The sequence below is a fragment of the Xiphophorus maculatus genome, chromosome 21, assembly GCF_002775205.1.
Source record: "Xiphophorus maculatus strain JP 163 A chromosome 21, X_maculatus-5.0-male, whole genome shotgun sequence".
NCBI classification, from domain to species: domain Eukaryota; kingdom Metazoa; phylum Chordata; class Actinopteri; order Cyprinodontiformes; family Poeciliidae; genus Xiphophorus; species Xiphophorus maculatus.
The window spans coordinates 4,349,206-4,375,366 of record NC_036463.1 but is presented as its reverse complement, the minus strand read 5'-3'; the positions used below and the strand labels follow the sequence as shown (position 1 = coordinate 4,375,366).

The following is a 26,161-nucleotide window of genomic DNA, read 5'->3' as shown; positions in this document are numbered from 1 at the left end:
CGTCGTACAGAAGCACAACAAAATTTGTTTCAGAACAAAATAAGACAAACAACATAAGAAAAGGCTGTTTGTGTAAATATATACAAATAATTACAGGGAACACCACGCTGTCATCGTTAAAAGTTGTAAATCCCAGTTATTCTGTTTAATATATTATGATTTTTTTTTTAAAGGTCTCAGTGCTACAAATTTGTACAAGACGCAAACATGACACCCATTCAAGCTGAAGTTTCCACATTTTGTAAAACGTGTACTCAAGTACTGAGTAACTGATCAAATTATCAATAATTTAATATTAAAAAAATTACATTATCAGACAGATCAAAATATAAAGTTAGGTGGAAATTTAAGTATTTTATGAACCAGAATTACAATAATTCATGTAAGTGACAAATAACAAAATCAGGCAAAAGGAAATTTTTCCAGATCAGTTTTTCTCAGTAAAAAACAAACGAAACCAGCTGCTGTGTGTCTGAGTCTGGTGAATTTTTGGATTAAACAGGTTTTCTTTTCACTCAGTGGGGAGAAAATCCAGACGTTTTACTCAAGTTAGAGTAGAGATACTTCATAATAAAATGACTCAAGTAAAAGTAAAAATACTCCTAAAAGTAATTTTTTAAAAGTTGCTCAAGTAAATGTAACCAGTTACTGGCCCACTCTCATTCTTCAGTTTTAGGTTGCCAGGAATCTATTGGATTTAATCTTAAATCTCCCCAAACCTGAGTGTCTCCAGTCACGTCTGTGTCCTCTCCATGTGTCTTGCGTTTGTCGTCGTGGCAACAGGAAGTGTGAGAGTGACCCGCCCCCTCCTGTGTTTCTGCATCCTCATAGGACAGGGAGGGGGAGCTCGCGCTGATTGACAGGCTGCTGGCCAATCCGCAGCTCTCGTCGGCCGAGTTCCAGGAGTGGAAGCGAGCCTATCAGGACCTGTTCACTCAGGACCAGAACTCCGCTGCCGAACCCGAACCTGAACCCGAACCCGCCGACCCGGGGCCGCCGCCCCTCACCCCCTCGCTGTCCCACACACACTCCTACATTGAGACCCACGTCTGACTTGTTAAACGCGGACAGTTAAACAGTCTGGTTCCGATTGTTAAGATGAGTGTCGCCGGGCGGGTCCGGTAGTGACATTCTGACTCGTGGTTTCCGCTTCCCGATCGGTTCGCTACGACAGATTACCAAGGAGCGCCTCACGCCGGGCCGGCGACCTGCCGCTCCAGCTCACGACAGGTGCTAGTTCCTGAGTATCACCTGTTAGCTTTTGTGCTCTGCACCTTCGGAGAACTCGCCGTCATTTCCTGTGGATGATTCCTTCCCATCACCTTCATAAAAAGCGAAATCACAGAATGTATCTCGACTCATCCTGCTTGTTGTGCCATGTTTACTCTAAGTGCACATTGTCTCATAGCCAGTAAGTTGACGCTTTTTGCTCCATAAAGCCTTATGGAGTAAGCAGTATGGAGATTATATTGCTATTATTAACTGTACAGTGAGTGTTACAGCGAACCACAATGAAATCTTTTTTTAAAACTCTTGTTTTGTTCTGATTTTTGTTTCCGTTTAGACTTAGAGGCTTTTGTTTGTGCAGATTTGGTAGAAATTCGTACAGTGCTGGGCTGGACCTGAAGCATGCACCCTCCTTCTGGAACAGGAGCCATTTAAGGGAAAAATCCACCCTAAAGTAGTTTAACACAACGCTTAACAAACAGAGCCTTCATCAACAAACATCCTGCAAAATACAGTTTCTTCAGCAAATATCTTAAAATAGTAACTTAAAAGTAACTTTTCAGCAAGAAATTGGATTTTGTTTTAAGTCAATAATTCATTCATATTGATTTTAAAAGTACTTGTTCTATTGGCAGATTATTTCACTTATGACAAGACATTTGTTCCACGTTATAAGCTAAATGTAACTAGTAATTTTTCATCAATATTTAGGAATTATTGAAAACTCGCATATCTTTCTGAAAAGTTACTTTTAAGTCAGTTTTGTCTTATTTCAAATGTACTCAGTATTTGCACTGGAAACTAGACCCAAAATACTTGGTAAGATTTAGTTTTTGCAGTAACAATATAAACATTTATTTTAATCTGCATAGAAACCCACATTATTAAATCATATTAAATATTTACAGCAAACGTCTTAGAAAATGTAATATATCAAAAATGAGATCATAAAAATAATCTTTGCTCTGAACATGACAGAAAAAATCTGCGCAGAAATAAATAGTTGATCATAAAAATCTCAGAAGCATTGTTAATGTTTTACCCGAAAAGGCTTTTTTGAATGTATTTGACTTCATTTTCCACAAAATGGTTATTATATAAAGATATATATATATATAATAAAGAAAATTTAGATACGCAGTGCCTTGAAAAAAGTATTCATACACCTTAAACTTTTGCACATTTTATCACATGACAGCCACAAATTTAAATGCATTTTATTGTTTTGTTTTTATTTTTTAATGAAAGGACTTCACACCAACACATAAAAAGCCAGGCAGTTTAATGTCCTTTTACGATTGAATACAATGTCTCATAAAAGTAATAAAATTTATCGGGTAATGTGATAGAATGTAAAAAATTTTATATTCAACCCCTATATTAAATATGTATTTTTACATACTTTTAGCTTAATAACGATTACTGAAGAAATATTTACATGAATTGAATCTAAACAGAAAAATATATTTTATTAGTAATCCCCACTAGTGAAAAAATGCTTAAATATGGATTTATTTAATAAATACATAAATCCATAGATGTAATAACTAAAGAATCCCCGTTATGAATTATTTATTAACAGTATAAAATTCTCCAGGGGTGGATTTTTCCTCAGACTCTTCAGCTTTATTTTAGGCGTCTGGCATCAAAAGTGAGGAATATTTACATAGGAAATTAAACATGGATCTATTTAAGATGTTAGTCTATTTCTATGCTGCTGCCAGAAGATGTAATAATGTATCTCAGACGTTTCACAGACTACGAAAGCAATCATAAATAGGTAATAACTTGCACTGACAAACACTGTTTCATGCTCTTTTTATGCTGCTGCCCGTGGTTGGTTGTAGTAGCATGTTTTTGCTGTAGATCAAAACAATATCCATGTTATGTTTTGTGTTTAAAACCTAGAGATATAGTAGATCTCTATTTATAGAGTGTAAACTGTCTTGGAAGAATATCTTTAATTATATCAGGGTTTCTTTCTGCAAACTGTCATTGTGTAAAGAATGTTTAGTGTTAAATCTATAAATTATGGTTAAAAGACGGTATTTATTTATGCGTTCATTCTTCATGTTTTGCTGGAAGAAGAGACTGGATCAATAAAGTTTTAGTCATTTGGATTAGAGGCTCTTTATTTGTCTGTTATGTTTTTCTTTTTTATCAACAACAGAGACGAGGCTGAGAAAAATTGACATCTTGCCTGAGAGGAATTATTGTGATCTGATCTGAATAATGTCATAAAACACAAACAATAAAAAAAGCATACCGTTGTTACTTTATTATAAAACGTAACTTATTAGCTATAAATTCTACATTTCCTCTGATGACATCACAACAAGAATAAATTGGATTATCAAAAGTATCAGAAGTGATGAGTAAACGTCACTTTAGATGGTTTATTATCACAAAATACTTTGTAATATTTAGTTGGGTTTTTTTTTTTCAATTATTTTGTAGTAAATATTCATTTATTGACCTTAAAATTAACCAAACTACTTTGGCTTCCTCTAACTTTTGTATTTTACTCAAGTTTTTTTTTTTTTGAGGCGTTTGTTTTGCCTACCTGCAACATTTATTAAAGAGTAATAAAATATAAGAACAGAAGAAATCTGTAACATGGTGAATACATTTTCACTATACTGTAAATAAATCTATAAAAATGTGCAAGTCTAGTAATTCTATAAAAAAATTTCACTCTAAAGCTAAAATATGTAACATTTATAAAAAATCTTTGAAAAAAATCAGGTTCCTTTGCCTTATCCCAGTGCTAACTAGAAACAACCAATCAGAGCCAGGGGGCGGGTCTTAGCGCTGTCAATCATACTCTTCTCTACTACGCTGCAGCTAGCATAGCATGTTGTGAATGCTCAGGCTAGTTAGCATAGCCACCGATGACCACGGATAAACAGTTTTCCTGTTATGGTGAGTTATTTCTCTGCCATTAGCACATTTAGCAGCGAGTATCCAGTGTTGATTGACAGCGCTAAGACCTGTTACCTACTGCAGCTTTAAGGTGGAAAGAAAATGTGTTGAGCGTTAATCAAATTTTTATCTCAGACAACTCATTTCTACAACTGGCATTAAAGCTTTCAGCAACAGTTTTTTATTTTTTCTTCATGGCAATTGAATGTGATTATTAAACAGTTATTCTAAAGGCGCTACTTTTTTATAGATGTTAAATTGGGTCTACTAGTCCGGCAGAGGCAGCAGAGTGCACTCAGTGCCAGTCAGAGGTCTCGGAAGCTGGGCGATTTCTCTCCACTGATCTTTCTTCGTATCGTACTCCAGCACGTTCCTTACAGTCACCTGCTGTCCGTCGCTCCACCTCCTCCCGCCGAATACCAGCAGATTCCCACATGCTAGGGTTAACATCCCGTAGCTGAACAAGCCGTTTGCAAGTGGTTTGAGGCGGGTCCAGTGGTTCAACTGCGCGTCGTATCTTTCAATGTCACAAAACTGCTCGTACATCCCCAGCAGGGCGTAAATGTAGCCGTGGGCAGTTGCCAATCGGTGACCAAATCTTGGGATGGACATGGATGCCCTCTTTTCCCAGAGTGTGGCCGTCAGGTCCCAAGAGAGGCATTCCCTACTTATTTCCCTGTTTACATCCTGGTTACTGCCATGGATGCCGCACTGGTGGGCAGGGAGTCCTCCTGACACATAGATGCTCTTGTCAAGCACGGTAGATGCGTGGCCGTGAAGAGGGCAAGGCATCGCTGCAGCTCTCCTCCATGCTCCTGAAGCCATGTCGCAATACTCAGCAGAAGCTAAGGAAGTGTATGTCACGGAGTCCAGATTTGACTGTCGTCCCCCAATAGCATAAATGACGTCTTCCACCACACAGCAGGTGAACTGCACCCGCCTCTCTAGCATGGACTCCATCTTCTTCCAGTGGTTGAAGCGTGGATCGTACCTCCAGGCTTGGCTTGAGGTAGAAACAGTGACAGACTTCTCATTGCTATTTTTCATGTCTTCACCGCCAATCACGAAGAGAAAACCTCCCACCGAACAGACGCAGGGATTTCTGAGTCTCAGAGGTAGAACAAAACCTTGCAATGAAAACTTCCTGCTACTGGTGTCGAACGATAGCACTTGTTGTTCTGGCCAATCAGGGCTAACCCCACCACCAACAAGAAGCACACTATTGGGTGATCCTCTAAGGGTCGACTGCCTGCTTTGTGCTATTGGCTGAGTTGAACCCATATGATGGTACTCAAGAGCCCGAGTCAGCTGACTTCTGATCAGAGGAGTGGCCATGGCCCTGTTTCCGTGGCAAAGGTCAGAAAGGTCTGAAGGCGCAACCAATCCGAAACGTAGACGACTCAGCAGAAGGTTTGACTTTAGCAGAGGAAGGGGCCCATTTTCATCCAGCCAGTCTAGAGAAAGTCTTATGAGATCCACCTCCTTGGCCCCAGGTATCTCATCTGCATCTAGCACCGCCATCAGCGATGGAAAGTTCAACCCAAGGAGATCAACCCTGCTTTTCTGCAGCAGAACCGCCATCTTCTTGGCAATGGTTTGATTTGCAGCCTCAAGTGCATTCAAGAGGAAGTGTTGCTCAGCCAGATTAGCATAGTAGCAGCAATTATCTGCAGTTAAGCCATCCGCCATAAATCGCTCGCATATTGACAGCGCCGCCTCTACCTGGAGGTACCGGGCTGCTTCCACGACAACAGGAAGTGTGGAGGAAGAAATGCTCAACCACCCTGAGTATAAGAAATCCAAAATGGCTTCCAAACCTTCAGGCGTCAGCGCCGGGAGCCTGATGGAGTCTGCTGATCTCTCTGCGGTTGTCTCTCCAAAAAGGGCCCAGAAGTAGTCACTGGAGCTCGCCAAAAGACTGCGATGACACGGGAAGGAAACACCGCCTGCTTCCAAGACAACATCGCACATCTTCTTCTGGTCCCGCAAACGCTGGAAGCCAGAGAGGAGTCCGGTTCTGTGTGAGGAACTGTAGAGGAGTGAGTAGGTATCCATGCATACGTTCTGTCAAGAAGAAGAAAGGACGACAGATTTTTTGCTGATGGGTCGCATGAAAGCAGATTGGAAGAGAGTGTCCTCAGTTGAGCTCACTCCATCTGTGATTTAGTCCTCTTCTGTCTGCAGAAGCTGTTATCCGACACCATGATAGGGAGGTCATGACAGCCCCCTGCACATCAACACAGCCCTGTGACCCGTCCCTCTTTGGCCTTGAGACTTGGCTCTCTTGTCTCTGTCTGGGATACTGGCGCTGTTGCTTTGTGTTTGTCAGCTACCCTTTACTCCAAGTCCTCTAGGGAGTATCCTCCAGGCGCACGCCTTCAATTTAAAATCAACCAACAAGCAAACATTGTGTTGTCAAACAGAGTTGGACGGACAGGGAGCCAGATTGGTGTTTGCGAGTCTATCTCTGTGGATGATGTCATCTGTAAATACAGCTGCCGCAGTCGAGGCGTACAGGAATCCGATGGGCACGGTTGATAAAGCACCTTTCTGTCAGGAATAGAAACAGCTTAGAGGATTCATCTGGAAGGACAATACTGTGAGAGCTAGACTCTAATCTTTTAAACTGGATTTTATTGATGCAATCTAGAATGTTGATCTCTGGAAACTTTACCACCAGAACATTTTAAGAGATGCTAAAGTATGCCGAAACAGAATAGAAACAGTAATTTCATCCGAATCGAGGTTATTCCAAAAGAACTATTAGTAGAAACTATTAAAGATGCAGAAACTTTCAGGTTTAGTTATGCTTTAATTAGTTTTGAAACACAATTCTAATCAGTTTTAGTGTTAATAATATAATGTATTTTGTTTTTGTGTTTATGAATCTGTTTATGAACCTTTCGAACTGATTTGAAATAATTTTTTTCCTCAAATGAGCAGCTGACGTTAGCTGCCATCAAATTAAGCTAGTCCACAAAATGGCAACAGTAAAAGTTGGGAAAAACGGCAGTTAGTTGGCTGCTCAACAATAATTTAATATATGTTTTTGAAATTGGTATCTTCTGTTGAGTATCCATTACCAAATCAATGTAGACATAATCACAATACAATACTTTGACTTTTTGAACTCTGCACCTAAAAGTTATCAAAAGTATGAAAAAACTAAAATTACTACTGTAACTAAGCAATATGTATCTATTAACTATTAAAAACTAGCAAACACACTCTAAAAACTAATTAAAGCTAACCAAATTGGACAAAAAGTCACAGTGAAATGAAACTAAAGTATAATGAGAAACTATTATAACCATTTTTCACTAATTTTGATGAGTAAAATAAACTTTGCACAAACTCTGTCCAAGAGTTTTTGAAATTGTGTTTATCTTAATCTGGGATGTTTTAAAACTTTTCCACATCATTAAATCTGAGGGTTTTCCTCAGAGGTGTCAAAAGTAGCTCGTTGCTGTTGGTGTTAGGATAATCCTGTCCCCTTTGGGGAGGCATTTAACCTCTCTCCGACCTGCAGAGCTTCAGAGCCACAAAGATGGATGTCACTGTATTATTTTTATGCAGCAGAAGAGAAGCAGTGGGAGGGATATACATCACGCCTACAAGCTTCCCAGCATGTTTATGGATGTTTCTGATTAATGTCCAGCTACTGTCAGGGTTTAACTATGAAAACACGACATGCTGAGAGACATTTAAATGTGAATTTTGATACCCCGCCAAATGAGTTTGCGTGTTTTAGTTGTCGTAGGATATTCTTCAAAATCCAGTACATTACATTCTCGTTGAAGTGAAAACCACGCTCATGTTCTTTTTTATCTTTTATTAGCTGCAAAGAGTTTTTAATCTTTGGCGCTCGGTGTCAGGAGTGTTGGTTTGGTTGACCTGATGGGCATCTAAATTTAGCTGCAGCTGCTATGTTTGAGCATTTATCTATGTGCAAAGAGACACGTGATTTGGTGATGGATTTGTGCTGTAATTCTGGGGGTATGTGTGCTTGTTATTGTTGACACCTCCACCTAAGAGAATACAGAAAAAAATCAAGAATAATGACAGGAGACAGATTTTATGCTTTGGCAGGGCTCAGAAAGACTTCAGGAATTAAATTTTTTAGCCTTGAAGTAACTAATCTCACATCTTTGCTATGTCAATCTCCTTAACACCCACCTGAGAGGATTAAATGTCTCAGCCAAGATTAAATCAGTTTTTAATGTGTGATCTTCACAGTATTACTTTCACAGTCAATCATCCTATTTCTGGGTGTTTTTCATACCAGAAACTGTTCAGCAAATCTGCTGGCAAGATTATATGTTTAGGAGAGCAACAAAATTATCTAAAAAAACTAAAGCTGCTACTTAGTGTTGGGGTATTTGGTTTAAAAACCTAAAGATGATGAGACGATTAAAAACCGTAAACACTAAATCAGAAATTTTGTTTGTTCTTGACCGTTAGCTATTGAGAAACGATTGCTAGCCGGAGGTGTAAACACTGTTGAACTTTTAAACAATTGGATCTGATTTTACCCGATTGCTAACATTTGTCTGTGACCATATGTAATGTGCTAGCTCGATGAAACTTAATGTAAACAACTGGAGAAATTGAGCTCAATGGGAGAAATCCCAGACAGAGAAGTGAAGGAAATGAGAATCAAGCAGAAAGGCAATTTCGAGGCTAATAAAACTAAGATATTGGCACAATTTTTACACCCTTTTAATCCTTCATGAAAAAAAGAAGATTGAAAACGTTTCTTATAGGTTGATTTCTAGATTCTGGACTTTTGAGCCTCTTTCAAAGGTTTATTAACTCCTGCAGCTGGAGTGAGAGATTGGTTTATTAGTGTACATTTTAACAAAACGAGAAACTTGTCTTGATTTTACTTTATCTCAGTGCTGCATTTGACACTGGAAATATGTTTGAATGGTTCATATCTCAGATCCAAACCTTGTGTCACCTGGCAAATATAAAAATGAATAAACAGAAATTAAATGTGGAGTTCCCTTAAGGTGGTGTTCTCAACCCACTTTTATTCAATATCCATACAGAAAAGTGAAAAAGTTGGGACACACAATGAAAGCCTGTGTCTTCCTAAAAATTTTGGACTTATACAAATTACATTTCAATTTCCACAATACTAAAAAATTTAAGTAACACAAAGTAATTAAAATTTCTAAATTCTGTAATATGTTATTTAAAAATGCCATTTCCCTACATATTTTTACCAATTTACAATGGCTGAAACCGGACCTGCCTCCATCTGAACTAATTACAGGAATATGGTTCTTCTTGGGGTTTCACCACCGTCACTGGGCCCTTCAGTGTTGCTAACGCTACTACTGCATGTACCGATTGTACTGAAATCATACCTGATCTCATCCCCTTCAGCACCCATTTGCTTATGGACTTCCAAAATTAGAAATATCACATTGCAAAACCAGCGTTGAGTGAACAGCTCTTGATATTCAAAATGGCGGTGCACAGCAGAAACGCGACAACCAACACTTCAGTGTTTGTTCACTTTCTGGGTCACTGTTCTGTCCAGGATGTTTTATAGTTTTTAATGTTGCCATACAAAAGATTTAAATAACTGTCATCTTATTACAAACGTATTACATGCAAAGTAGATTTATTTTAATCACCTCTAAACTATGGAGGATAATGAATTCAAGGAACATCTTTGGGGATCACTGGTCTAAAAAACATCCATATGTGGTGAAAGGTGAAAAGTAGTCAACTTTAAGAGGCTACCTGGCATCTAAATATTGCTAAAATACATCCATGTCCTTCATTTGTAACATGTTTTTCATGATTGTCCGCAGAAAATGGCTGTACAATGCCTAAGAGATGTAATGTTGAAGAGAAACCCGGCATTAAAGTAAAACCTTTAACTTTACCATTTGATTGACATTATTTCTCACCTAAGGCCTTGAGCCCAAATGTGACTGAAACATAGAGATTGGAAATACAAGTGGCTGAATTTGGCTTACTCTCTAAGGAGTCTGGATTCACATCGACGGATTGGGGAAAGAACTCAGTGACGTATGAACCAGGTTTTTAGCTTTGCTATGATTGTCATCTGAAAATCTTACTGTAAAGATGTTTTAGACCTCAGAATAGATCAAGAATTTCCTGGTAAAGATAATTTATCATCGCTTCCTTGGAAAATTCTTCAAATTCAACTAGAGGTATCTCACTTCGCAACCTTTTGTGTGCATCTGATCTCCTCTTTCCTTCACTCTTTAACGCTCCGAGTGAATGGGGAAGTTTGCGTGTTGCGGCAGAAAATTACCTCAGGGTTGAAGCACGTCAAAGTGCATCAACGCAACAAGTCTAATATGGCATTTAAAAAACAAACACCTGACGAAGTTTGGCTACATCGAGGCTTAATGCAGGAACAAAATGACATCCGGAGCGGCCAGACGGCAGGTAAAGCAGCACAACTACCAACACTCACCCTTAGGAAGAATCCATATTAGCAGAAAAAGCTGCGCAAATGTTTAATATTCTACGAATGTCGAAAAAACACAATTCCACAATTACAGTGCTTCCATTAAATAAAAAGTGCAATAAAATTCACACCTGGATAACTTTAGTTATGCAATTAGTCATTAAAAATCATACCACACCATCTTCCTTCTACCACTTCCTGTCGTCTTCTTTGTCATTTCCACCAGTAGTAACATTCGATTTTTGATCATGACTCAAAAAAAAGTGTTTTCATTGCAGTTTTGTGAAATACACTAATTTTAATACAACTGAGAAACTGCCTCATGCTGGGGCAAAAACGTTTTACCGAAAATGTGAGTTTTTTTTTATAAATTGGCGCATTTCCATTAAGCTCTTTGTTTCACAGTTGGAGCCACAATTGTCATCACTTTATTTTATTACAACCCATCCCACGGTTGTCATTGACAACCCCAAAATTTCAAAAATATGGTGACACTCGAAAATAAAAATAAAGCAGACAATAAAGACAAATCCTCAAATAAAGGGCAACTAGACTTTTCACTACTCATCCAGAAGGTTTCGTCAGTTCTGAACAAAAGCAGGAAGTATCAGAGTAAGTTACGGTCAGAGCAATCATTCGTCCATTATATCCGATTACTGATGTTACCGGCCAATTGGTGTGTGTGATTGTTGACTATAACTATAGTCCTGTTGCTTTTTATTCAACCACTGAAAATCTACACCAGTGTATAAAATGAAATTTTGCTACATTTACTTGATTTCCACTGAGTAACAAATGTTTTCGTATAGAAAACCAACATATGATTTTTTTTGTCTTTTACTTTAACAGGAAATGACAAAATGGGTCTGTTGGTTTTTTTTATAGGTTTTACTGTGATAATATTAATTTTCTGGAAAAAATCAACAAAATACAAATAATAACTGCCCATTCCCAAGCAACCAACCCTTCAGTTGATACAGTAGAAATATTTAATCACAGGCCAGTTAACGTTTAGGAGTAGATGTACTGTATAGTTTTACATTAATAATATTATTACTACTCGAGTAAAATTTATTCACTGCAAATAACGTCACTGAATGAAGAATAAACATGTTTTAGCCAAAAATGGGCACTTCTACGGTTTATGTTGAAGTGAGACCTCTTCTTAATAGACAAGCTTTGTTGTCCTATTATTATTTGAAGGTTAAGAAAATACAGTAAACACCAAAAATATTGTTATTATATATACTGTATACATTGTCTGCTTTAAGTATTAGTTTCATAATTTGTATTGAAAATATAAATATATATTTGAAAGTGTTTCCTTTGTCTGAATTGTTATTTTATTACTATATTTGATTAAATCATTTTAAGTTACTTGTAACTGTGTTTACCAAATACTTTTGAGTTATTTCTTTAACTTTTTACTTTTACTAGAGTAAAAATCTGCTGACGTAGTGCTACTCAACCCAACTAACGCGGCCCTAAAAAGCTAAAGTGCCTAAAAGTTTAATGCTACAATGTTAGTTAATTTTGTTTTGGGATAAAGGAGGATTCTTTAAATGTGTTTCATTCTAAACTAATAAACTAAACAAACCCTAAAATACTTAAATAATGGCTGACACCTCTCATCTTATTCAGTGAGTTCAAACCCAAACTGCAGCAAAAACAGAATATTTCTACTATTAAAAATTATAAATTAGCTTAAATGTGTATTTTAATCTGAAATATTGAATTAGGGAATGTTTTTAGAGGTAATTTTAGACAGATTGTTGGGGTTCCTCTGATATCTTGTAGCTGCAGTGTTTCTACTCTTTCACAACAGAAGGAAAGTCCGAGTTTGTGGAGATTATCGTCCATCCTCTTCGGCTCAATTTCCTGCAGGAGAAAAGAGGAAATCTGCAGTGAGGGATTTTATTTGGCAGCTATCAGATCTTAAAGAGAAATATTCATTTACATTTTAAATTTTTTTTTCATGAATTGATTGCAACAGCATTGTTATTTTCCTTGTCAACGAGAGACTTTACAACGAGAAAACGTCTCCTGTTTTAGTGTAAAGAGGATTAATGGCAAGAAAATTGATGACATACAAAAAACTATCTAGTAAAGATCCTTTGCTTTTGTTACATGTAAAAGTTTCAGATCAAAAAGTAACATTTTAATATTAAAATCTGATAACTTGGGTTGAAAATAAAATACAGTTTTCAAATAATCATGGTATTTTACTCTTGCAAAAATCACCTGATACAAAAGCTGAAAACATGAGGTACACCAAGAAGATCTCAAAAAGCAAATCATTATTTCCCAATCAATGTGGAGAGAAATGTAACTTATTTTTATTCAAACAAAAAGTGATTTTAATTAGAAATGAAATTGTGATTGAAATACTTACATTATAAATAAAAATAAATCTAGTTTTCTGTATAAAATCTTGGTTTTTTTCTCCATTCAAATTGCTTATTTTTTCTCACAAAGTCAAAATTTTCTACAAAACGTCTTCTGTTTTTCATCTGAATTGTTAATTTTTTCAAGAAGTGAAAAACAAAAGAATGTATTTGAGCTCGTCAGAAATGCTTGGTTTCGATTCTCATATGTTTTGGTTTCGGCTGTTTTTGGTTGAACTCAAAGAGCTTTGAGTTCTGACAACAGGAACTTAAGGAGAAACAATGTAAGACGTGCTCCTATTGGTTAGTACCAATTAAAGCGACAGGCACTCAACCCTCCCACCTCTGTATTTGTAAAAGACAAACCCTTAGAAGCTGTTGAGTTACAACAACTTAGGGCTGGACAATATATCAATAACAGCACATGTTGTGATCAATATCAATAGATAATCAATCATTTCACTCAACTCTGATCTACAACCACACAGCATTCTGGGAGATGTAGGCATAGGGAAGGCTTTAGCTGCTCAATCTTTGACAGCTAGCCAAGCAAGGTTAGTGGAATCAACTCACTCAGTCTTTGGTTACCTAGCAACTCACTCATTCTATGGTTACCTAGCAACAACCTGTTGAGTAACTTGCGCAGCAGCAGTTTAAGGTTTAGCCACCCTTCATAACTGCTTAAAAAAAAATAAATAAAAAGCCATATGGAGTGAACGTAGAATATTACTACAACAGCTGAAGAGGAAAACTTTGGATAAAACAGGAAAGATCACTAGTTTGGCAGAATTTTAGGTTCTTAAAACAAAAAAATAATCACTAAATATCAACATCTGCTGACATGAAAGCCCGTATTTTGTGATACATATTTACATAATTTTAAGTTGAACTGCTCTGATTAATAATGTTTATTTTTAAAAGCCTGTCATACCCAAATTCCCAATAATAAGGTTTGTGTTTTTCCTATTTGTAAGAAAAGCGACAGATCTGATTCAAACAGGTGAACATGTTGTTTTTAGTGTTGGTTTCGCTTCATTATCGGACGGCTCCTGCTGCGTTCCTTTGACAGGGTGGAGCGGTCTCGGTGTTTATGTGCCGCGGTTTCTGTGTCCTGCTGACAAAGTCACAGCACAGACCGCTCCACATTGCTCACACTCCTAAAACACACACTAGAATGCTATAAAATACAAATATAGCGCCTGACTCAACCCTCCCAGCCCACACACACACACGCTCACACACCCAAACAATAGCTCAGCTTGACCCAATGGAAAGAAGAGTGGCCAACAGTGACCCCCTGTGGCGAACCGAGAGAATTACCAGTAACTATATTTACCTTTGACAGTAAAGATTTTAAATATTTCTGCCTTTACGAGCTAAAATTAGCAGTTTTTTAAGTCAAACTATTTTTTCTCAAGTTAAATATTATCTAAAGCACAGGTGTCAAACTCCAGTCCTCGAGGGCCGCTGTCCTGCAGCTTTTAGATGTGCCACAGGTACAAAACACCGGAATGAAATGGCTTAATTACCTCCTCCTTGTGTAGATCAGTTCTCCGAGCCTTGCTAATTACCTAATTATTCTGTTCAGGTGGTGCAGCAGAGGCACATCTAAAAGTTGCAGGTTACCTTGAGGACTGGAGTTCGACACCCCTGATAGGAATAAAAGATACAGTTAATAGTTTTGTCTAGACTGCTTAATTGTTTTTAGTTTTAGTCTGCTCTGGACTTTTTGCTGTATTCCCAAACAGCCTCCACGCTTCCTTCTGCATGTTAAAACACAGCTGCGTTTTTGTTGGAAAAATATTAGCTATTTTCTTTCACTCAGACTGAATTTGCATCCCTCTCTATGAGGCTGTGACATGGCTTACAAATCACCCTCTATCCTTCCTTTCTGTGCTTTGGTTCTTATTTGCATCAATTTTATTTCTGGAGACTTTCTGCACTCAGCAACTCTGAAAACTACAACATGGAACGGAAAAATAAATGTATTTTTGTACGTTTGTCATATATTTTGAATAATGTTTGTTCCTCACTTCCTTACTTTAGTATTTTAATGTTGCTCCCTTTTTATTATACATGTATGTTGCATTTAATTTAATGTATTTGACTAAATTTTTCATTGTATTATATTCCATAATACTGTATATATATACATTTATAATACTTATATGTTATTATTTATTCAATTATTATAATCATCTGGTCAAAACTCAATATATTATAAACAAACATACTTTTACAAAACATTGGATATCTTTTGTTCCTTTTTTAGAGGATTTAATTTATTATATTAATTATTGAGATTACATTTTTGCTTCACGTTTTCTTCCCTCAATGAAAAAACACAAAACCTAGTTTCTAGTATAAATATCTTAGTAGTTAGTACTTGTTTACTTAGCAGATTATCTTATGACATGGGGAAAAAAGTATTTTGAATGAATCTAGTACTTTTTCATCAATATTAAGTAAATATTGACATAAAATAACCTCTTATTTCTTGCTGAAACTTACTTTTGAACTACTTTTGTTTTATTTCAGGTGCACTAAGATATTCATACTAGAAAGTAGACCAAATTACTTGGTAAGATTTTATTTTTTTGCAGCGTGTAGCCAAAAACAGTTTTGATACAATATGAAAATCAACAATCCCACCTGCGAATACCGTTAGCTTTTATTTCTTTTCAACCATTCATCTTCAAAAATGATCAAGCTGACACTTTCAGCTCTTGTGGGTGTAACAGATTGCAGTTTTTATTATTAACCGAGTGAAACTACAGATGAACCTACATGTTACTCCTTGGTGACCCATCGTAGTTCACTCTTTTTGTTTTGTAGCTCCGATAGGTTGACCGCCGGGCCCGGTAGCTTCTGCAAAGATTTCTTCTCTTCTAGTGACGGGGGACGCATTGGTAGTTCTGGTGGTTGAGCCTGCAGGGAAACAACAAATAAACTGAATGAAAACCTTTTAAAGTAAAAATATTATGGCTGGCTGTGAAAGCCAAACCTTTTACCATTCTTTAAAGCCGCAGATTCTGAGAAATTTGGTTTCTCTTCTTTATGTTTGTTCAGCTCGGCCCACAATGTGACCCAACTTCATTTGCTTAGGGAAACACAAGGTGTGACCGAACAGGACCAGAGAGTCCACATGTGGAGGTGTTCACACCTGCTGTACGACTCTCAATCTGGTTCAAAAGGCTCAACAGAGCCAAAGAGTTTGGTTGAAGCTTCCTTTAACTAAACAGCCGTGAGAATGCAAATCTGCAGAAAGCCGAAAATGCTAAAGAGAAAGGTCAGGTTTGTGGTTCAGTTATTGGCCCTAAACTGTGGAATGAACTAAGTGATGATATCAAATTATGTCCCGTCTTGCTTTAAAAGAGCTTTAAAATGATAAAAGCTTATGCTGTTGCAAAAAAATTCATACTTAAATATAAATGTGTGTATGTGTTATTGTATGAACAGAATATATCTTTTGTTAATGTAGGCTGCAAGTTGGGTAGTAATTAGTTACATTTGCTTGAGTGTTTTTATTTTAAATGTGCTTTTTTGAGTATTTTTACTATGCTGCACTTTTTACTTTGAGTAGTTTTGTTATGAAATCTCTCTATCTTGAGTAAAATGTCTGGACTCTCTACCAACTGAACAACGAACAAACATGTTTTAACCACAAATTCACCAGACACAGACACATATTTGCTGTTTTTATTAAAGTTTCATAAGTTTTTATTGGGAAAAAGACTGTCTTGGAAACATTTTCTTTTGCCTAATTTTGATATTTTTTGCTACTTACATGAATTATTGCCATTTTGATCCCTAAAATACCACCTCTTTCCACTTAAACTCGTATTGCAACCATTTCATGATGTAATTTTAAAATATTAAATGTTTAATAATTTGCTTTTTTACTCTTGACTAATTTCTTGGATGGCTACTTTTTACTTTTACTTGAGTAAAAATAAGTTGAAGTAGTGAGTGAAATTTGTTCATTAGCAGGCAGGTGTTAGCCTTTGCCTTCAGTCATTTTTTTTGTTGTTGTTGTTAAAGTAACATTTTATATTGTTTTTTTTCCTGTGTGTAATGTTGATAATTCACCTAAATAAAGTGGAGCTGAGCTGAGCCTTGTGTCCAGTCTCACCTCCTCTGTGTCCGCTGTCTCCTCTCTCCTCTTGACAGGAAGTCCCGCCCCCGGACGCAGCGCTCCCATCGGGATGTTCAGATTAGCCTGGTGGGGGGAAATGAAGCGATGAATGGAGCTCAATGTTTGCGCTAGTCGTTTTTAATGGTGACCGCTGCTTCCTGGTTTCAGCGGGCCATAAAAACCGACGTGTGTGTTTATGAAAATTAGGCCAGAAAGAGAAGAGAGGAAGCTAGTCGAGTTAGCATATAGCTAACACGTAGTTAGATAGCAGCTAGCTAGCTCCGTGCTAGCCGCTAGCTAGCTCCGTGCTAGCCGTTTGCTAGCTCCGTGCTAGCCGCTAGCTAGCTCCGTGCTAGCCGCTGCCTATTTTATGTGTTTGTACTGTATTTGTAAATAAGCGCACATTGTAGAGCTGTACGAAGCTGGGGCAGTGTTTGTTACTGAAGTGTTTTAAAGGTTTTAAGACCGGAAACAGACTCTGAAAGTGGAAAAATTAAATAAAAAAAAAATCACTTCTTGAATCCTGCAGCATGTTTGCTGACGTTTGTATTCCTGTAATGTTGCTTTGCCTGAAACTGTTTGCTGTCTTTATGCGTAAAGTGCTTTTAGCGAAACTAATTCATCTCTACAACCAAAGATTAAAGGAGTATTAAAAAGAAAGCCATTATTACTGGAAAATCGCAACACCTCAATATAAAGTTGTTTTTTTACTTCCATTTTATGTAAAGAAAAACTGAGTTTTAAAATAAAAATTTATGCAGTTATGACAAGATTTTCGATAAAGTATTTATTGCATTACATCCATAAACTCCAAAGCCTTTCATGAATATTTTATTTAAAGTAGTGCGTAGCTGTGAAGTTAAAGAAGCAGGTTTCACTTTATTCATTACATCTTATTTTTTATTTAATTCAGTAATAAACATGATGAGTTCATGTAGCAACTGAAAGAAATCATGAATGAAAATACAATCAGACTATTACAAACAGAAATAATGCACAAAACAATTCAACATTTTACTACTTTCTTTTGTATTTGATTCTTTTCTTTACAAACCTGCTTTGGATATTTAGCTTTTTTCTTTTATAAGTAAAAATTGATTTTTTTCCCCCTTTCATATGATAAATTTAAAAATCTGCAACATTAAATAGCTACAACTAAAACCAACCAAACTAATTAGTTTTCTTGTTTTATTTGTCAAATATAATCAGAAAAAACTTCATTTTCTTTTTAATAAAAAAGTCGTGATTTTGTCCTCAAGCACTCTTGAATGTGATTCTAATTTATCTTAATATTTAATTACTTTGAGTTGTGAATTATTTGTTTTATTTTCATGTTTTGATATCATGATGTTGTTTTCACATCTTGTTAGGTTTTCATTTTTAGTCTGTATTGATTTTGAAACAAAAACGTAGTAATGTACGCCATTTAAAATGGACCAAAAATGGCCTAAGACAAGCAAGCTAACGCTAACATTAGCATTAGCAGCCGCTGACTTTTATTTCTGGAAGTTTTAAAAGGTTTCTCTGATCATTACAAAGTAAAGTAGTTCAGCTGTTCTGCCTTTTTGCTGAAATGTTCTGTACAAATGGCCTTGACCTACGACGTTCCTCTTGTTAGCATGCTAATGCTAATATTAGCACCTTTTACAGATCCTTAGATTGATACATGTTCTAATATTGGCTCCTAATGTGACACATTTTGTTTTGGTTGTATTCCAGTGACATTTTGAATTACAAAATAAAATATAAACTTTTAAGATTAGAAAAATTACATGAATTAATTACGTATAAATTAGTCTAATTAGGTTTCAGGTTATTTCTGTGAACTGTGCATTTTAGCATTAGATTTGTATAATTTACCATTTTTTCATTCCAGTCAACATGATTTTTTGTTACAAAACAAAACCTTAAAACAAATAGATACAAAAACACTTTTGATTTGAAAATAATACTTTTCCGTGCTTATTTATGGCTGTAACTACTATTTTATCCACAATCCAACACCATAATTTAAAGTTTCTTTCTTAGATTGACATTTTATTTTGGAGCGTAATTAGAAATTCATCTATAATACAAACAAAATTAACGTTTATCTTAATTCTCTGCATTTTGTCGCCTTACAGGCGTCAATATGCCTATTTCTGTTTCTAGAAAATATTTTTGAATAATATAGTCAAAATGTACACTCAAGTAGGAAAAATCAAAGACAGAAATAGCTCAAAGTGAAGCTACGTTTGTGACTTTTAACATTATTACGACATTAAATCCAGCAATGGAAATAAGCAGCTATTTTTATCAACGAATTGGCGATTGTTGTGATTAACTAGATAACATGACTTTATGTTGTTATTTGGAAAATGTTTAAAATAGAATCTAAAATTTGGAAAAAATAATTGTAATATGCAAATCTGCTGACATGGCAGAATCAGAAGGTTTTTCTTTTTTATTTATTTTATATGATGAGATATTTTTAATGTGAAATTGTACTGCTGCTATGAGACTGCACTGCAAAAACACAAAATATGACCAAGTAATTTTGGTCTAGTTTCTAGTGCAAATATCTTGCTGCACTTAAAATAAGACACAACTAACTTGTAAGTAATTTTTTTAGCAAAATGTAGGAGCTTATTTTGGGTAAATAATTTCTTAAAATTGCAGAAAAAGGCAGATTATTTTTGACTTTTCTTATATTATCAGTGAAATAATCCAGCAATTGAATAAACAAGCTCCTATATCTTGCTGAAAAGTTCCTTATAAGTAATTTTTTCTTATTTTAAGTTTAGTAAGATATTTGCACTAGAAACTGGACCAAATCACTTGGTAAATATTTTGTGTTTTTGCAGTGTGAGCTGTGAATTTCCTGTTTGTACCGACGCCTATCCCATGGTTAGACATGAAAACGAGCACAATAAGAAGCGGATTCACTGAATAAAACTTCTTTTTGACATTTAAAGCTGCATATGTTTGCCTCGCTCTCAAATTTGCACAAAAAAAAGCCTTGATATTGTAAATGCACTGTTTGAACCTTCAGTAATAATAAATACCTTTATGTGGAAAAGACTCTGTGCAGTAGAAAGTCATTTACCTGCAAGGCCTTCACGTTGGTCACAGGTTTGGACATAATCCTCGCCTCAGTGAGTCCGCTGACCTGCAGGAGGGAAACCCAACACATTCACCAGTGGGTCGGGAAGCTACTGGGCGCACTGGGACAGCGGTTTATGAGGAACGGGATACCATTACAGTTGCTTAGCGACTCTTACAAAGAAAACCAGGTACAGGAACTGTTCTCTGAATCTTTCATGAGAAGCAGACAGAAATCCTGTCAAAATAAAAGTGAGCTGGTTTCACCTCTGGGTGCACCTTTGGATTGTAATTAAATAAATTAGTCACACCAATCAATCAATGATGAAAAAAATGTGTGGAGAAATGCATGCAGTGCTATATTATTACTGCATTTAGGATTAGAATAAATTATTTAAACCAGAGGACATGCAAACTGTCTGAAACCAGACATTTACATGCACTTTAAACAGACACTCCTTCCCCTCTACCTGACATAAAACCAGACTTTTCTGTTTGAGATGAGTTACTTTTGCCAAAGTTATTAAGATTTGCTAAATGCTGGAACACAAAGAAATTCTTTTGTGGATTTTGTTTTCCATACATCTATACAACCACTGCAAATGAATTTTTAAAAAGGAGTGAATTGCAGTCAAAAAAATTAAAAGAGACTAAAAAATTTCAGAGCTCCAAAAGTCCAGAATTGAAACTAATCTCAGAAATTTTCTAGATTTTTTTTTTTTTTTGAAAAGTAAAAAATATGCAAGAAAAATATGGAGAAAACTTGGAATTTTAGAGTTTAAAATTTCAGAAGACATTTGAGCTTTCCAAAATTGGAGTTTTTTTCTAACATTTTTTTTATTTATTTATTTTTTGCTTTTGGAGCTCAGCCATTTCTCTTTTCTAAAAAAATATACCAAGATAAATAACATTTATTAGTTTTGTTTTTTACTTTTGGAGCTCAGAAAATTCAGATTTTTTTAAAAAAAATATTTCTGAGATTAATATTTTTTCAAGCAAATTTCTGAGAATAATCTTAAAATTTCTGGGGTTTTTTTTCTTTCTTTTTGGTAGAAATTAACTTCTTTATTTTCTAACTATGATTAACCTAATGCACTCGTACATTTCCTCTGTATTTGGCAGAATTAATTTTAAATGTCTTACTTTTCCTCCCCAAGTTTTTCACACCAGTTTGCTGTAATTCTGGCCCATTCCTCCTGACTGAACTGATGATTATTTTCCTGATATTTTTACCTGATTTTATTTGATTTGGCATTTATAGACATAAAAATCCTGCAGTATATGAATTATTCAAGAAGCTACAAACTAAAATTTTCTTTAAAAATAGTTTCCCTTCACAAAGATAATTGTCGTTTTTTTCTTCACACAGTGAGAAATAAATTAATATCTTTTTATAGAGTGTTTTGTAAATATCTATTTTCATCAGTGAGTTTTGCTCCAAAGAATACAGAGAAGACTGAAACCATTGTTTCCATGTAATTTGCACATTCGCCAACATTTGCATCATCAGTGTGGACCTCTGACGGGATAAAGGAAAACATTGTTGGATCCATTCATACGTTTTCTCTGCAAACTTCATCTTGTTCGGCGTTTTGGGAGTTTATCTTTGGAGAGTTTAAACACTGAAAAGTCAGAAAAAACAACTATTCACATCCACACACCGTCACTGGACAACCGTTCCTTCTTGTTTTGAACTGATCTTCACTTTTTGCTCTTTTTCTTTAACTAATATGAGTTACAGCAACATTTAATTTTCCTTTTGGGTTCCATAAAGTATTAAGGCAAATATAAAATCTTGTCAGACCTTTCCAGCAGACAAACGAGGTTTTTTATGGCAACTGAAGTCCAACCTACATGATGTCAGAAATAATTAAATGGGCAAAGTTGAATGGAAAACATGGCAGAAGGAAGTAATAATACAACTTTAGTCTGGATTTCTCCCCTTGTGACGCTGTGGATTGTTACCCCCTGGTTGCCCGAGTCCCTTTTTCGCCCCTGCAGATTAATCGTAAAACGTTCCTGGATTCTTACCTGGCTGTCGCTTCGCTCCTCGTTCCTCCGCACCTGAACTCACCTGTCCGCCCTCCACTGCAGGTTTATTTATTTTAACAGTTTATTTATGGATTCTATATAATATATAAAATAATTATACAGTATGCTGTAATATATAAAGTAATTAAAAATATTATGTAAAATAATTTTCTGTATTTATTTTTGAAAACATTCTTAATCTGATGAGGCTAAATTGGGGAAAAAAAGGAAAAAGTTCCTTTTAAAAGTTGAACATTTTCTAGAAAAATCTCAGAAATGTTGAGATTAATCTCAGATTTCTTTAAGGAAAGGACTTGAAAATGTCTGAGTTTGGAAAGTCAAAAACGTGCTTGAAAAAACTCAGGATGTATTTTTGACTTTTGAAACTCAGAAACTCAAATTTTACTCCTCCTTTTTTTGTTTTTCTACTCTTTTTTAACTCTAACACGCTGTTGTACTTTTCCTGAGTAGTTATGAGTCATTTTTTAGTATTTATTTCCTTCCTAAAAACTTCTTTTTATTTTCCTGAGTAGTCCTTCCTGCTCCTGTGTTTTTATCCAGTCCGTTTGCAGCCCGGAGGACCAGAAACGTTTCCCTCCTTTGGTTTCCATGGAGCTGTTTGACAACAACACAGGAAAAACTCTCCGCTCTCCCACCAAAATATGCTCCAGCTTGTGGGATGTTACGTGATGAGAAGCAGCTGCTTCCTAATAAAGTCTTTCTTTTGCTTTCTGTGCGCAGGTGGAGGAGATTTTATGTCAAACCAGTTGTGCACAAACTGGATCTTTTGCGTTCGTGTCGAGGAATGATTAGTAGGGTGTGTGCACGTGTGCTATTATTGTACTTTATGAATGTCATGATGTGACTATAACATTTAATGTTTTAATTACATCTTTATGCCAGATAAAGTTAACTTTTTGTTTAAGGAGCATTAAACTTTGTGTTTCTTTACAATAAACATACAAAATAAGTGTCTATTTACTTGTTATTGAAATCTTAGTGAGATTTATGACATAATGAGTCATTTTTATACACGGCTTTCTGGCCTAACAATAAGAAAAGGAGTTTATAAAATGTTCCTAAGGGTTTTTCAGGGTTCAACATTTCCTGGAAACGTGTCAAAAACGCCTCCGACTCAACACAGTCTTGGACAGTTGATGAAATAATTAGCATCAGAAGAACTGAATAAAACAATCAGAATAGACTGAATTTGAGTAACAAAAACTGTAAAAATAAAACTAAGAACATTGCTAAGCATTAAATAACTAACATGTTTATTAGCATTTTGTATAAATAAGTGTTGTTTCTGAAGCTAAAATGGCTGCTTTGTTTTATTAAGTTCGAACAAAACGAGAGAGCAAAACTTTAGACAGAAAAGTTGGATGTGATCAATATTAATAGATAATACGCCTGGTAGAATATTCAATATTCAACGTAATATACACTGAACTCCAAATCAAAAACAGTACAGCTTTATGGGAAACGTAGCCAGAGGAAAGACTTGCCAAACTTTCCCAGCTAGCTAAAGGAAATGTTTGTGGAATTAACTAACTCGCTCGCTCTCTGGTCGCCTAGCAACGGCCTGCTGAGGAACTGGCGCGGCAATTTCAGTTTCCCCCATTGTGCCTCGTAACTGATTGAAAATAATAAAAGAGAAAACAATGGCGTGAAGTGAAAACTGTGGATAAAACAGGAGGTCGCACAACCAGTTTGGATATTTAAAACAAACAAAATAATTATCGACATTAGGAAGCGTTTATATTGTGGTGTGTTTCTCAGCCATATTGTCCAGCTCTACTATAAACAACAGAGGAGTCTACAGGTAGAACCATTAACACTTAATATAAAGTATTATCCGACTAGCCGGAAACCTCCATTCCTATAAACAAACTGACTTCCAGAACCATTTTTGCTGGGATTTTGCTTCACAGCTAGCTTACAAAATTTCAAATTATCCAATTTAATTTGAATTTACTGCACACTAAGATCAAATCAGAGTGAAATAAAGATTTCTTTATTACAGATAAGTTTGAGTTATGATCTAAAACTTTTCTAGTTGATGTAAAACATGAAGTAGCTTTAACTCACCACCTGATGAAGGAACAGCGCCGTCTACTACTTGAACTGAGTCCTAAATGTGGTTCCTTTGACTTGACACCTCTCTGCGTGTTTCTCTTTAGCCTCTCCTCTCTGCCGCTGCCTCGTTTGTGGCTGAAGGATTCCTCTCATATCTAGGATTTGTTCTCTCTATAAATAGATGAGTGATACACAGAAGGGACCTGCTTTCTATCCGCTCACACACTCACTCGCTCTCATAAAACGGATCATAACACAACTAAAACTGTGTGTAAAAACTACTTTAGTGGTTCTTGATTGATTGATTTACTTTTGATTGTTTTGTTAAAGATTAATGTAAATGTATGGATGTCTTACAGGAGACTGTTGCAGTAAACATGGCGTAGACTACATAATAAATTGATTGAATATATTTAATTTTAAAAGAATAGAAATGATGACATGAGTAAATATTAGGAATGTATAATGCTATACATACATGCATACATATTTGGATTCTGTACTCCTTGAACAGGGATGAATTATTATTATTATTATTATATAACACAATATTTATATATAGATAGATATAGATATTTTTAAGTATTTATTTCTAGATATAAGAAATTAATATTTATGTAAAATGTCAGAAAAAACTCAATAAGAATACATATATATATTTTCTTATTGAAATTGTTTCTCTGACATTTTACTTATTCAATTATTATTATTAAATAACAAACATTATCTATTTTTATATTTATATATATATTTTTTTGTTTTGTTTTTTATTGTATTTTTTTTCTCTGACATTTTACTTGTTTGAAATAAATAAAGATTTAAATTCCTTATACATAGTTTGAACCCGTTTGTTTATTTTTAATTTTGAGTGAAAGACCATATTTGGAATATTTAACTACGGTGGCATGTTGACTTCATAAATAATTGTCAAATTTCACTAAAAAACTAACTTTTTAAAGAACAAACATAATAAATAAAGTGTGAACTGCAAAAGAACAAAGAAAACATGCGTATGAATCCCCTCTTTAATCTCAGTGGCTAAAAAGGCAGTGGCCTAATTCTGCTCTGATGCCCATGAGGGGCGACCAGGAGCCGCTTGATGTTTTTAAATTTAACATTTACCTTAATGTGCAGCCACAGGAGGGATCCGGCAGAGTTAAAGGTGTGTGTGATCATGTGTGTGTGTGTGTGTGTGTTGTCTTACCTCCTGTTGTGCGTAGCTGCTCTGGCCGGCCTCGCGCTCTCTCTGAGCTCCTCTCCAGCTACCTGACCCGTTTCAGCTCGTCCTGATTGGCTCCAGTAGACACGGGACTCCTCCAAGTGTGGAAACTGACCCAGCATCACACAACTTAGATGAGCCTTCAGCCCTCCCTCTCAATGTGAGTCGATGATGAGCGTATTTCACTTACCTTTGTCAAAACTGACCCACATTCATCACAACAAACCTCCAGGGTCCTTCTGGGTCGGTTCTGCCGGACAGATGGAGCTGCTGTGTGTCCAGGTAGTGAAATTAGAAACCCTAAACTGCAGCCTGTTTATTTATTCCAACATATGCAAATACAACCCACATGCTGTCCTCACCTGTTGGCGAGGAGAGTCTGGTGTTGTAGAGATAAACATCCTCACCGCAGAGAGTTAAACTGCATTTAAGGACAAACTGCAGCTACTGCAGCCCTCCGCATTTATTCGCAACCTTCACTGCAAAAACACTTATCAAGTATTTTTGGTCTAGTTTCTAGTGAATATATCTTAGCACACTAGAAATAAGACTAAACTAACTTACAAGTAACTTTTCAGCAATATAGAAGCTTGTTTAAACTTTAAAGTGAATAATTCCTTAATATTAATAAA

General features: G+C 35.8%; 3 protein-coding genes across 6 annotated transcripts in view; 1 reads left to right on the top strand and 2 right to left on the bottom strand.

Moving 5' to 3' along the window:
* The window catches only part of cnksr2 (connector enhancer of kinase suppressor of Ras 2), a 63,185-nt gene extending 61,655 nt beyond the window's left edge, over window positions 1-1,530 (top strand). For both annotated transcript variants that reach the window (XM_005812556.2, XM_005812555.2), the window contains one exon: window positions 832-1,530. In XM_005812556.2, the coding sequence (XP_005812613.1) occupies window positions 832-1,053 (222 nt within the window). In that variant the 3' untranslated portion in view covers window positions 1,054-1,530. The remainder of the gene's footprint in view (window positions 1-831) is intronic.
* A 2,659-nt stretch (window positions 1,531-4,189) lies between these two features.
* On the bottom strand, window positions 4,190-6,353 carry klhl34 (kelch like family member 34). Its single transcript, XM_005812554.3, is given in 3 exon segments — window positions 4,190-6,213; window positions 6,301-6,309; window positions 6,312-6,353. Coding segments are annotated over 3 exon segments (1,848 nt in total). The 3' UTR covers window positions 4,190-4,416.
* A 2,798-nt stretch (window positions 6,354-9,151) lies between these two features.
* On the bottom strand, window positions 9,152-25,506 carry smpx (small muscle protein, X-linked). Of its 3 annotated transcripts, none has more exons than XM_023326421.1 (5): window positions 25,433-25,506; window positions 20,208-20,270; window positions 17,120-17,206; window positions 15,775-15,915; window positions 9,152-12,481 (listed from the first exon to the last, which is right to left on the bottom strand). In XM_023326421.1, the coding sequence occupies exons 1-4, from the start codon at window positions 25,484-25,486 to the stop codon at window positions 15,778-15,780; spliced, it is 342 nt and encodes a 113-aa protein (XP_023182189.1). In that variant the 5' UTR covers window positions 25,487-25,506; the 3' UTR covers window positions 9,152-12,481; window positions 15,775-15,777. The 3 variants fall into 3 exon arrangements, with proteins under 3 accessions (XP_023182189.1, XP_023182192.1, XP_023182191.1); XM_023326424.1 differs by lacking the exon at window positions 25,433-25,506 and adding an exon at window positions 24,323-24,471; XM_023326423.1 differs by lacking the exon at window positions 25,433-25,506 and adding an exon at window positions 20,357-20,378.
* Window positions 25,507-26,161: the final 655 nt, after the last annotated feature.